This window comes from Pomacea canaliculata, linkage group LG10 (assembly GCF_003073045.1).
Source record: "Pomacea canaliculata isolate SZHN2017 linkage group LG10, ASM307304v1, whole genome shotgun sequence".
Taxonomy (NCBI): domain Eukaryota; kingdom Metazoa; phylum Mollusca; class Gastropoda; order Architaenioglossa; family Ampullariidae; genus Pomacea; species Pomacea canaliculata.
The window spans coordinates 1,162,088-1,175,024 of NC_037599.1; the positions used below are offsets into that span (position 1 = coordinate 1,162,088).

Sequence of the window (12,937 nt, forward strand, 5' to 3'; positions counted from 1 at the left end):
TTTGCCATGGAAAGCTGGTCTAATCCAGCTTATAGGCCCTCCGAGGTGCGGATATTGTCTTTTAATGGATGAAGTTTGAACGTAGGATGTCGAACGCCGGCGCTACACCGATGTAGGCCACCATCTTGGGTCAAGTGCGTTAAGCATCCCGACTCACGAGCTCTTGTGTGCCTTGTTTCTTCCTCAGGGCCTGACTATGACCACTGTACCCAGGAGAGACTCGTGCTCCAAGTCCGACCCCGATCTGCTGACCAGGACAAGTTGGGTGAATGCGGCGCTAGCCTACAGACAAGTCAAGCGGGTAGGTACCCACATCTGTGTAAGAAATCTGTGTTGCGAGGGGGTAACATGTGCACGGGGTGTGTTCAGATGAGGCTAGCGTTCCCCCTCACTCTGGGGGTTCGTGCCAGCACAGGGTTAGTGTTTACTTTGTCATGGAGTTAGCCAGGCCTCAGAACTAGGGCTCCCTCCATTCCCAACGGTCGTAGAGTGTGACCTGTGCGCTGGTCAGTCTGTGTTTCACTGACTTGTGAAGGAGTTGTGTGTGTGTGTGTATGTGTACAAAAAGCGCGTGGCTGCCGAGTCGTATGCCAAAAGAAATGTTGTCATCTCACACATACACGCGCGCGCTCACAACTCCCCACCACACATGATATTGTCAGCGGTTGTGGTTGTGGTTGAGGCGGTCACGCGGTCACACACACACACCGTGATTACTCACGGCAATGAATGGATGAAGGAGGGGAAGTCAGCAAGTGCACGCGCTGGTCTACACCTGTAGAGTCACCAAGTGCAGCAGACGACACGGAGGCTCCCAGCATGCCGAGGGACAGAACTCTTGTAGTGACCACACTATCATGATGTTGCCACAAACCCCCATTGCTGTTGTGGGGACCGTGAAGTGGACGTTAGTATACAAATTACATCAGCCAATCAAAATGTATTTACACAAAACTGCTTTTCTATGAAAATTTTTGTTTTAAATGTAGTATTTTATGAATTACATCCTACGATAACTCACTTAATTAGATTTTTCTACTTTAGGATGTTTTTGATAAATTGTATCTTTGCTTAATGTTAAAATATACAACAGCAAGTGTATGTGTTTGATATATATACTTGTATGTGTTCAGTCACATGCTTGCATATAGTTGTATGTGTTTTATTATATGTACTTGTATGTGTCTATACTATATAGTTGTAGTAATTGTTTTATCATGTATACTTGTGTGTTAAATGTACATTATTTACTAGTTGGATGTATTGAGAAGTTTTTGTCTGGAGTTTTCATTTATTCAGATATATATCCGCAGATTAGCAGATGTATGTAATTTTATTTCTTGTACGTGGGAGTTTATTTTGCTGTAGATATCAGTAATGGGCTCATACCTTTAATGTAGACTTATGATACGGTGGGTTAATATCTTAATTTGACTCATAACTTGTCTGCTAATGGCCAGTGCCGAGTCCGGTGTTATTTAGACTGAGTGTATGTGTATGTAAAGACAGGATTTAGTAGATGTAATTGTTCAGTATATCAGGGCTGCTGCTTACGCAAAAAATTGCGTACAGTACGCATTTAAAGTTCGGAGGACCCCTTCAATTTTCGTCAATGGGGTCCCATTCAAATTAGGGCGAAGAACAGGGACCTCTTAAAAATCTGAAGAAGGGGTCCCTGGGACCCCAAAGAATTTAGTCATAGCAGAAGCCCTGGTATATTCTAATAATCAGTGAAAAGAGCAACATTTTAAATATTTGCTCTGATTGCAGTGTTTGAAAGGTTACAAATAACAGGATGGTAAAGCACTAACTTTCCTATCACACCTGTAACTCCAGTAGCTTGTCACCTGCTGTTTATTGTGTCATTCTTGTGGAATTATTGGATGTTACCTGTGTTACTGTTTTCTTGCAGGGTCGGGCTGATGGGAACACATGTGCTTTGTGGTTGAGGCTTCATTTACAGAGACATCTGTACAGTCTGGGGTGCTTCTTGCAGTTACATTGTGGAAAAGTACTGTTTCTGGGATTATTACTGTTGTCGCTGTGCTGTGTTGGATTAAAAACCGCGCATCTGGAGACCAACGTGGATGAATTATGGGTGGAAGGTGAGTACCCGAAGACCACTGCTCCCCTAGCTTGTTTGTTCGCCACTTCATCCGCAGTATTCCCCTCACGTAGACAGCGAAATCAAACACTAGCCTTAGCTGTTTACATTCTGCTGTTCCTGTCATGTGTACCTCGCCACCGCCATCTTGGATCCTGACCCAGAAAGCAGTGAAAAGCAGCCTCACCCTCCCTCCTGCCTTCCCCTCTCCTCCCTCGGCGAAGCGTGTGTGGTCCTGGCAAAGCCTGGCACGCTACGACTGGGCACATTCATACTGTGGAATGCACCGCAGCCCCCTCCTGGCTCCTCCGGTCCCCCTCCTCACTCCCTCTCCTCTTTCACTCCTCCGCGCGCGTCCTTCCTTCTCCTTGGCCCTCGGTGGCGTGGGTCTGGGGAGTGGACGAGACTGGGCGGGCTGGCCGTGTGCATGTCCGGCTAGTTGTCTGGGTGGACGCTTGGTGGCCGCATTTCCCGCGTCAAGCGGCCGGCCGGCCGGCCAGGCGTGCTAATCGATTGAGATGGTTTGAACTGGCCGCGAACCGCGGCACTGGGGTCCGCGCACGCCGCGCGGCGGTGGAGGCTGTTGCTATTTTTGGCATGAGTAATGGCTGCGTGTTTGCCTTACCTTTTTGCCCACGGCATGGCGTAGTGTGCGAGCGGCTTTTTTTCTTGGCGGTTCTTTCCTTGTTGGGGGCCTCGGCCAGCTTGAGAGACACATGAGACAAAAGCTGAGCATGTCAGCCCTGGCCATTCAGACCTGTTCGCACCGCAGTTCTCTTCAAGCAGAAATCTGTCCCTGTCTAAACATTAATTGCACAGAAATTTTATACTGTGCTGCCTTTTCATCATCTGTGCATGGTAGTCAAAAGACAGCTAACTGCATGCCATTCAGATTTTTAAAAACAAATAGAAAACAATTTCCGAAACAAATGGCTTTACACTCATGTTAATAAAGTATAGCTGGATATAATTGGTAGGATAATTTGCATTTGTGTTAATGAATAGTTTTGATTATCAAAGTTGAGACAAAATAAGTCAACAGAAAAAAGTGAATGCTGCAGACTTTTTATCCAACGCAAAACATTTAAGATGTAATATTTAAGACAGCTTTCGAGGCAAATCTGACAAGAAACAAGAGCATTTTAAAATCTGATAACGCTGATAAGCAAAATTCCTAGATATTTCACTCAGTAAATTCTAGGATATGTGTTATGAATATATTTTTTTCAAATTGTTATGCACACAGTGTACCCCAGCAAAACAATTGGTATATGCCATTTTATATTAATTTAGAAATCACAGAATTACATAGCAACAAACCTAAAATTGTGCACAGAAACAGCGACAAATAACAGGACAATTTTAGCTCACTTCATCTGGTTCATTGTATAAGACGGTTCATCTGGTAGGGCATTCTCAGCCCCCTTTAATTAGCACCCCCGAACTCTAGGCAGAGTAGAGAAGTCTTGGAACAGAGAAAGCTTCAAAAAGTAATGAGGTGAAATCAACAGGCGTTTTTTGTGCGGGGGCAAAATGAAAAGAGAGGTCACTGGGTGAGAATTAAAAAGAATACCACCCATATGGAGATGGGTGTGATGCCGTCTGGGCTGGACATGTTCCAAGTTGTGCCCTCCCTTCTTGCAATCTTGGTAATCTGACTGGCACATATCCCGCCTGCAGGGATAGTTTGCAAACAATTATCAGAGGTAAGAAAAACACTCTTCTTGGGTGGTACGATGCGAAGTATGAATGTTGGAGCCTTCACAACATAGATCATAAAGCTCTTTGTGAACTCTTTGAGTACCCAGGGCCTGATCAGCTTACTGTTTTTTGTGTCATGGCTGCACAGAGGTGAAACCCAAAGGAGATTTTATTTATCCATATTGGGGTGCACTAAGTGAATCTGCAGATGCGGATGTTTAAAGTGAAGGAAGAGAAGGAAAAATGCAGTCTTACTGCTCAGGGTTTGTCCCAGCATCTGTTGGAGTTTCTGGAACATTTTGACTGTGCTGTCAGTCATGTGACGATGACCCATGAGAGAGATGTCTGTTGTGTGAAGATATCCAGAGATGTCCAGCATTTTATGACAAGTTTTTATCCTCACCAGCATTTAATCTTTGAATTTTTGGACCAACAGCCACTGACTGGCTATGCTTAGAAAATGTTTGCAGAAACTTTAGATGAAGCTATAAAATCTAGGTAGTGAGTACGCATTCAGTGGACAAGCAATGGCTGTTGACTATAAAACTTAATTATTTCACTGAAAAATTCAGCTTCTTCAATCATTGCTTGTGCACCTTGATCAACTGGTGGTCTATGGCTTCCTGTTTCAGGCTGTTGTCTGGTGGTGGTCAGACATGTTTGAGTGGTTAGGGCTAGTGGCTGTGAAATTGGTTAGGGTTAGGATTACTGGCCGAAAAACTGAATATTGGTAGCCTTTGATCTTGTCATGTGAGTTACAGACATAAAGGGTTAGCATTAGATGTACTTATTTAAGATAAGCATTACTGACATGTAAAATTAAAATATTATTTCTGTAACAGAAACAAGCCAAACATGTGGAATGCAAAGAGTGCAGATTTAAACTAAAAATAAGTTGTCATTGTCACTTGGACATTTACTTAAACTAGGTGATGGAAAGAGCTGTCTGTCGGTGTGAGTGTATGAGAGAGAAATAGTTTAAGAGTGAGTTGTCAAAAATGAGCCATGTATGGCTTGGCTGTGATGTTGCTTTAGAAAGGGAGGACCAGGGCAGACTTCATGATGTACTAATTACAACACCCACAAAAATGTTGCTGTTAGTGTCATGGTGATGCAGCCTTGCATGGGTGGTAAGGGAGGGAAATAGTGGGGGGGGGACTGCAATCAGCTACATCCACCATGAGTGCACTACGAAAAAAACCCAACGAAGCACTCAGACGTCACCTGTCCGGGCTCAGCCACTCAAATCCTGCTTTATGAGCTATACTATGCATCTAGCGTGAGTAGGGTTCATTTGTTTTGCTCTGGTGGGTGCACGGCAAGAATAGATGGCCAGTGCCCAGAACAGAGGATGATCTTGTTGCAGTCGTTCTTTTGTGGTTTGGGGCTCTGGGCATTGTGTCACTGAGCCTGGAATAAATGAAGCCACACCCTGGAGGATGTTGTCAGAGAAGATCTTTGTGAGTGAGGAGCAAAGCTTGTCTTGAGAAGCAGTAGCAGCCAGGTAATGCAGTGACAACATGGAGACTGGCAGAAAAGTCATACACTACCTTCAGGGTCGGTTATTTACTAGAGCTGATAGTTGAGGATAACTCATAGGTGGCTTGAGATCTTTACCTTACATTTTGCAGTCTGTCAGTATAACATTAACTGATTGGCTCTGCTGCTGCATAGTCTCAGAATTGTAGAGTTGTGTTTTTGTGGGGCTAATGGTATGGAACTATTTTGTATCGTTCCCCTCTCTGACTGAGTTCGCTGTAGGTGCCTTTAAAGATGTCATGTTAGAAGTTTACACAAAAGAGCCTAGGTCGTTCATTGACTATGAATACAGTGAACATTGCAGGGGGGCAGGGGCAGCTAATCCATGAGATTACCCGTGAGTGGCAGGCCAGGGAAGTTAGGTGTGTGTGTAAGGGATGGGGGGTGAAATCGCTGAGGAAGACAGGGATGTGGGCAGGAGCCTGTGAGTTCATGAATGAACTGACCTTATCTTCTTAACCCTGCAAAAAAATAAAGCACTTCATGTGGCGTTAACAGCAATGCAGGCAGCAGTCAGGAAAACCCTACTGTCGGTGGTTCTCAGATATGTAGATGCAACATGGGGTGCACGCAATGAATTGAAGAAACTTTGACTCAGTGTGTTGAAGCCACTCACAGAACAAAATTTCATTTTGAAAATAAACAGGATTTTGGATTCTTTTAATACTGCTACTCTCTCAATGTTTGAGATGTAATTGTGTTTGGCAGATTTTTAAATGACAATCATAAAAACCCTATTCACACTTCAAATAAAGGGTGTAAATGGTTTGTCTTCCTTCAGTAGCCTGGCTGTTCTTTACTATAACTTAATTTTGTCATAGGGGCTTGCTGCATGTCAACAGGTATGATTGGAGGAAGTGAATGACCTGTTAATGACTGTAAGAGCTGGTGGTTGTGGACTGAACTCCACAATGCCTTAGTGAGGTGGAAAGTAACCCAGGGGTTGCCACCAACCTCCATCTTTCATTATTCCTCAATTCATTTGCTTCCTCCTTCTCTCACACACACACACAGAGCACAGTCTCTTCTCACACACACACACAGCACAACCACCGCCTTCATACACACACACCACACGCACGCCACCTAACACACAATCAAGAATGGGCACGTGTGTGTGTGTGTGGGGTGGGAGCTGGGTGGAGTTCTCTGGCGCAGTTCACTCCAAGGTTCAGGCCGCCCAGGCGGCGTTGGCTGTCAACCTTGCTTTGTGTTTCTGATGGTGGAAAGGTGCTGTCTGATGGTGGAGAGGTGCTTTCAGTATCTACCGGGTGGTGGGGAGGGCAGATGGGACGTTGGCAGCCTGACAAAATTCTCGGCTTTTGGTTTCCTCAGAGCTCCGCGCATGCTCACAAACCCAGGCCACACTCATTGACTTCCACATTTTCACACACACACGTGTAGCGCATGTATTGCTGTGTGAGGTGCTGAAGGGGTGTGAAGGTGAAGAAGAACAAAGTAGGCGGTTGGCGCGGAGATGTGTCGCATCGTTGGTGTCTGAGCGACTGGAGTTAACTCCGCTTGTGGTCTGCTTAGAACCGCCTGGAGTACATTCTTTTGAAGCTGTTTTTTCTCTCTCTCCTTTTTTCTTGCTCGTGCGCAGAGACCCGTGTATCATTTGGGGGAACCTCGACTTTCGCCCTTCATTCACCCACCGTTCGTACGTCAGGCCAAAGTCCTGAATGGCAAACAGGGTGAGCGAGAGAAAGAAGGGGAGGGGGCCGTGAGAGGGAGGGAAGGGAATCTGGTTGTGGGGGAGGGGGAGGATGGGAAGGGAAGGTTGGAGAGAGATTTATGGCTGCCACATCTCGATGTGTACTAACTGCACTGGCAGAGTTGCACAATAAACGGTATGTTTACTCTTCTCATACAGTTCTGTCCCTCCTTCAATACCTCACGCTGGCGTGCGAAGATGTTGCTCGGAGTTCTCTGTCCTATTTTTTTTAAGAAGACTTTTAAGCATTGGGTCCTGCGGTGTGCGTGTGAAAGCAGGTGACGGTCTAGATTTCCGGTACCATTATTGTCAGCCCTGATGTATGGAGCTAGCTCAGGAAAGTGTTACTAAGTGACTAGGGTTCACTGCCTGGCAGTCTATGGGGTCGCATGCAGATGTGATATTAGTGCTTACCGCCATGTCTCAAAGCACATATGTAGACATCTCTGCTAGTTTACTGCCTGTCAACAGTAAAATGCATCCCCAGGCATAAAACAATCACATTTGATATTGGGTGAGAAGAAGCAGAAGATAGAATGGTAAGATGTTTACTGGTAGCACCCTCCCAGGAGAGGCTGGTCCAGACTTGTTTTTCAGAGAGGAGCATGTGACATGTAACATTTTTGTGAGATTTTTGTGATGTATATCACAAACAGCGTTTGCTTGTTTCTGCCTTCATCACATTCATGATTAGGATATCAGCACAATTATGATGGGCATAAATCTTGTACATAAACTGGAGCCACCACGGTCATGAGCATATTAGCAGTAGTTTAAATCCTATATAAAAACTAGAACCATCAGTCTATATGGCCACATTAATATCGAGGTAAATCTTGTGTAACTACTGGAACATCAGTAAAAATGTCTCCTTTGGGTTGTCGGGGAGTGAGGTAGGTCTTAGAGACAACACTTACGTGCAGCCTAGTTTTTGCAAGACCATCAGCCATATGATAGACCCCAAAACTCCAGGGACAGCCACCAGTTAATAATCTAGTCTTTTATTGTATACATGGGGTGGTCAGGATCCATTGTCAGTGCACAGTGCACTTGTATGGAGAAGGTGAAGGGAGAGAAAATTTGGAGTGAAGGGGAAGATAGAAGATCTGTGGTGCCAGCCTCCAAACAACCTCTTTACTCTTTACCCCTTCATCCTGATCCCCCACTGGTCCTGGTCTTTCTTTCTGGCATAAGGAAGCCACTTCATTGACCACATTGTCCAAGTTTGCTCTGTATAGATGATATGTCAAAACTCTGCATATTTTCATTAAAAGCCACCAGTAACATCTTAGAATGAAGAAAGTGTACAAAATAAACATGCTGGAGGAGAGCATACACCAGCCACACGTATTCCACAACTGAACCCTAGAGGAAAATTCCTGCCTAACTTGGTGTGAATTGTGTATTTGTTTAGGTTTCAATTTGTGCATCAAGCCTCGGCTGTTTGAATTAGTTCCAGCAACCTAAATCTTTATCTTGTGTTTCTAGTGCAGCAGTTCTAGAATTACTTCCCACCAGAGACCTGAACATCCGTAAGATGACCTTATAGGATGTGGTGCCTCTGGGTCTTTAAGGTGACCTGGCTGATGTTTCAGGAGTGGAATGTTTTTTCCAGATAAAACTTGTGAAAAAAAAAGTATATTAAATAATGTAAAGGATAGCTTGGGAGGGTAATCAGAAAATACTTTATACTACCATGCTGAAGAGGATCTCTTTAGCTTTTCTGATAGAATATTCGGTAGCAAGGACAGCAGTCATTTATTATGAGTGGGCAGCGATTGATAATACTTTATCCAGTGCATTGTCCCATATGGAGGTTAGCTCAATGAATAAAGCAGGAACTATTCAAAATTATGCTGTTTGTCTGATCCCCAATTTGCTGGAATAATTGTTTTGGGTACATTGCCCAGTATTTTCTGATGTTCATCGTGAGTGTGGTCTGTTCTTAACAGAACAACTTGTCAGGTACACCATCCACCAATCCCTTTGACACAATTGTAATTTGAGATAATGGTGATAGAGAGGGAAGGAAAGCAGGTGGGAGATGAAGCAAGCTAGAAAGTGATTCAGAGTGAGTGATGGGAGAGAGCAAGAGATATGAAAGAAAGAAAGGAAAAAGATGAGTGTGAGTGAAGGAGAGTTGTCTGAAGGCACCACAGCAGTTTTTATCTTTCCATTCACTAACATTTTGTGCCCTCTTTGCAGAATATGACTTGTCAACCTATAAGCCTAGTGAAGGGACATCAAGAGTACAACTATGTCACTAGTTTACTATGTTGATGCTGCATCCCATCAAGCTTGACTCAATCAATCATAAGTTGACAACACCACAGCTACAAGATTTAGCATCAGAAATTAACCCTAGGCAACCAGCCTAAACCAACACTTATGTAATTGTATGACTGGTGACTTGATTGGTTTATCCTTACATTAGTGAAATAGTTGACCATTTGAGAGAAGCTACATAACTTTTCCTCACTTCCTTGCCTGGTATGTGGGACTAATAATTTGCAGTGTTTGTTTTTAAATCTCAAAATGTTTACTGAATGTCATTGTGTACATTTGAGATCACAGGTCAGTTAATGCAGATACCATTATCTTGTGTCATAGACCTTGCTCGCTGGCACAGTTTACATATTTCTATGTAACACAGTCAGATATTGGTGATGAGATTTATAAGGCACAATTCCATAGACTTCAGAGATTATATGGACTCGAACGATAACAATAGGGAAAGAGCAGAAATGTCACACTGAACCTAATAGAAATACTCGTCTGTGGTCAGTTCTGTGTTGGCGATTCTACTGCACTTTGTGTCATGACACTCAGTCTCGTACAGCTTGATAATTGGCAACAGTTTGATGCAACATGCCACATGAGGGGTCATGTGATGAAGAGCTTCATACCAAGGGCTGCACTTCCAGCAACAGTTGAAAAACCACCCGGAGGTACCACCCAGGAGGTACAGCAAGTGTGTTAACGGGTACACACCGGCTCACCTGTTGGGCAGGAGGGGGCAGAAGAAAGTGGGAAGACTTGGAGGGAAGAGGAGACAAGGCCGCTGTGTGCAGTACTGAGGGGAGAGAGGGGCTAAGCTGGTCGGCAGACTGCATGTGGCGCAGTGCACGTGCTTGTTGAGGCCCAGATGCATCAGCAGCTTTTGATTCCACAAGAGGTCAAGAGGCGAAGGCCTGTAGTTCCTGCAAGATACCGCCTGCATGACTCGCCTGGCGCCCTGAGCGCCAGTCCTGGAGTGAGATTTACAAAGTGGAAAAAAACTGCGATGAGTGGGGGGTTGGATTCCTGTAGCAAGAGGGCGTAGGGCAGGTAGCTGCAGGTCTTACAGATTCCCCCTCCCTGCTAGTGAGATAAATTTTCACAGCACAGTCTGCTAGATGCCCCGCAGACCACAAAGTGTGTGTTGCTAATGACAACAGTCTGCTGGACGTTCTGTGATGACAGTCTGAGGACCACCTGCTTGGTAATGGACTGTTGGACACCAGACAGACGACCACCCAGTTCGCAGTGCTGTTGATGACGGCAATGACAGGCATCAGACAGACAGACCACCCAGCTGGTGCTGACGACCCGGTGTCAGCACCAAGTCTCAAGGGGCCAGTACTGCCATGCGCAGTCAAGCATTTCACAGGACGGAAGCGCGAGCTTTGGCGAGTAGCGACATGTGTGCTCCGTGTCATCCTCTCTACAACATTTTGTAGTTTACTTTGTCATCCTCTCTACAGCAGCTTGTCTCGCTGTCTGTGTCGAGCGTTCACAAGGGGGAGTGGGTGGGTGGAGTAGTTGTTAGCACCACACGACCCTAAGGTTGTAGTGGCAGGGGACGGCGATGTATGTCATAATGCTTTTCTCACACCTTAAACCTACAGGCGGCGCAACTCTGGCTGAATTACACTTTTGTTGGCAAAAGGTTTGCTTTTGTGTGGAGCATTTCACTCGGATTAAGTACACACTACGGGCACTGAGTCGTAACACTAGCAGCGCGTTCCACGAGGAACAACAAAAGGAAAAATACTTCTGACTGACTGGAACTCAATGGACTGTGATGTGACTGTTCCCCACCGAGCTGAAGACAACACCTCGACACTGGCAACACTCAGCATGGGCCACCACCTTGGTATTCCTCTATTTTTAGTACCATCGTGTTTCAGCTCGGAGAAATGGACAGTGGAAGGTGGATGAATGAACCGGGGAGGGTGAAGAGCTAGACAAGAAAATGGTGGTGGTCAGTCATCAAAGGTATTTATGTCCCGGGACTCCAAAATACCATCAAGTTTCATCTAGAGACCACAAGGCCTCACCGCTGACCACGACGATGAGCCTCATTGTGATGAGAGTGGGGGAGGACGAGAATGAAGGGAAGGCCGAGCTGTGCGCGTGCTCCGTGCGCGTGTGCCATTCTCAACTCTCAGCACACAAACGGCTGAGTTGTCACCACTACAGGGAGGATCACAAGGTGCATCTCAAGCCACGTGGACGGTGAATGTGACAGCTTCACACGGCTTCCCGTCCAAAATGGTGCTCGGGTATAGCCAGGACTTCCTCCCATCCAGCCATCAAGCAAACTAAACAAGTACTTCGTGAAACAAGTTGGTCACTAGGCAGGAGTTGACATCATGCACAGCTCAGTTGTCGGAGCTGTCAAACCCGTGGTCACATGGGACAACAGGTCTGGCAGCTGCCGGAGTGTCAAGCATCACCAGGGACAGTGTCTCAGACTTTCTAGTGTTCACCAGCTTCCAGGTTGAATAAATGTTGAAAAGCTCAGACGGCTTTGTGGTGGATGGGCCAAAGTCGGTTGGCTTGGCCGCATGCCACTGAGGGTGTAAGGGTTTGAAGGAATGGGCCCGGCAATCCCAGCAAAACACAAGAGAGAAAGAACTGGGGTGGCATCATCACTCTTGCCGGGTGCCAGCAGGCAGAGACATCGGGGACTGCGCACCGACAAGAAAAGACTGGAGGCATGGAAGCGGTCGGCACGAGGAGTGAAGGGCACTCACTTTCACCTGGCACGGGAACTGCCCGAGCAGCTGGGAACCATAACCCCGTGGCAGATCCTGCAGTCGGGAGGCAAACTGACGGGTGGGTGCCTGGGAGGTGAGGGGGGAAGTGCTTCGGCAGGAGAGGCGCCTACATGGGATAAAATAGAATCTCGTAGGGAAAAAAAAGTCCGCAGGCAGTTTTCAAAATGTGAGGCGGGATTTTTATGTTGGACGCTGGACCACAGCTTGTGAGAGAGATAGAAAGAGAGGAGGAATGAATGTTTCTCTGAACATCCGTGCGTTAGTGTTCCAAACATTTTGTGTGAAGTTGTGAACACCTAGATGTTAGGCACACGCGGAACATAGCACTGAGAGAGACGAGGGTGTGTGTGCAAGACAGAAAGACACTTGGGTGGATGTTTGCTAGAGATAGCCGACTGGTGGAAGGAGGGATTTGGCGAGGGAGGGGCGGGTGGCTGGCATTTCATTCACATGGTTGATGTGTGTGGGTGATCTAGCCGCCTTGCAGGCAGTAAATAACAAGGACCCGACGGTTTTCGGGGAGGCGGGGTAGTCATCTGGCAGGAAAGATGGAGGGCCTCCCTGCTGACCTCCTCCTGTGGAGGCCTTCTCACCACCCCAACCTGTTTCCTGTGGTGACCTTTCAACTGCAGGCAGGCACGCGCATACTCCCACACCCGTCATGATGTAGCTTGAGTGTTTTCTGCTCACTTCTTACCTGTGACAGGCTACACTGTTTTTCTTACCTGTGACAGGCTACACTGTTTTTTGCTAACTTCTTACCTGTGACAGGCTACACTGTTTTCTTACCTGTGACAGGCTACACTGTTTTTTGCTAACTTCTTACCTGTGACAGGC

At 46.1% G+C, this 12,937-nt stretch overlaps 1 protein-coding gene across 1 annotated transcript in view; it reads left to right on the forward strand.

The window, feature by feature from the left end:
- Window positions 1–12,937, forward strand: part of LOC112573863 (protein patched homolog 1-like) — a 71,473-nt gene that overhangs the window by 27,191 nt on the left and 31,345 nt on the right. The window contains 2 exon segments of the mRNA XM_025254515.1: window positions 188–301; window positions 1,913–2,105. Coding sequence (XP_025110300.1) covers window positions 188–301; window positions 1,913–2,105 — 307 coding nt within the window.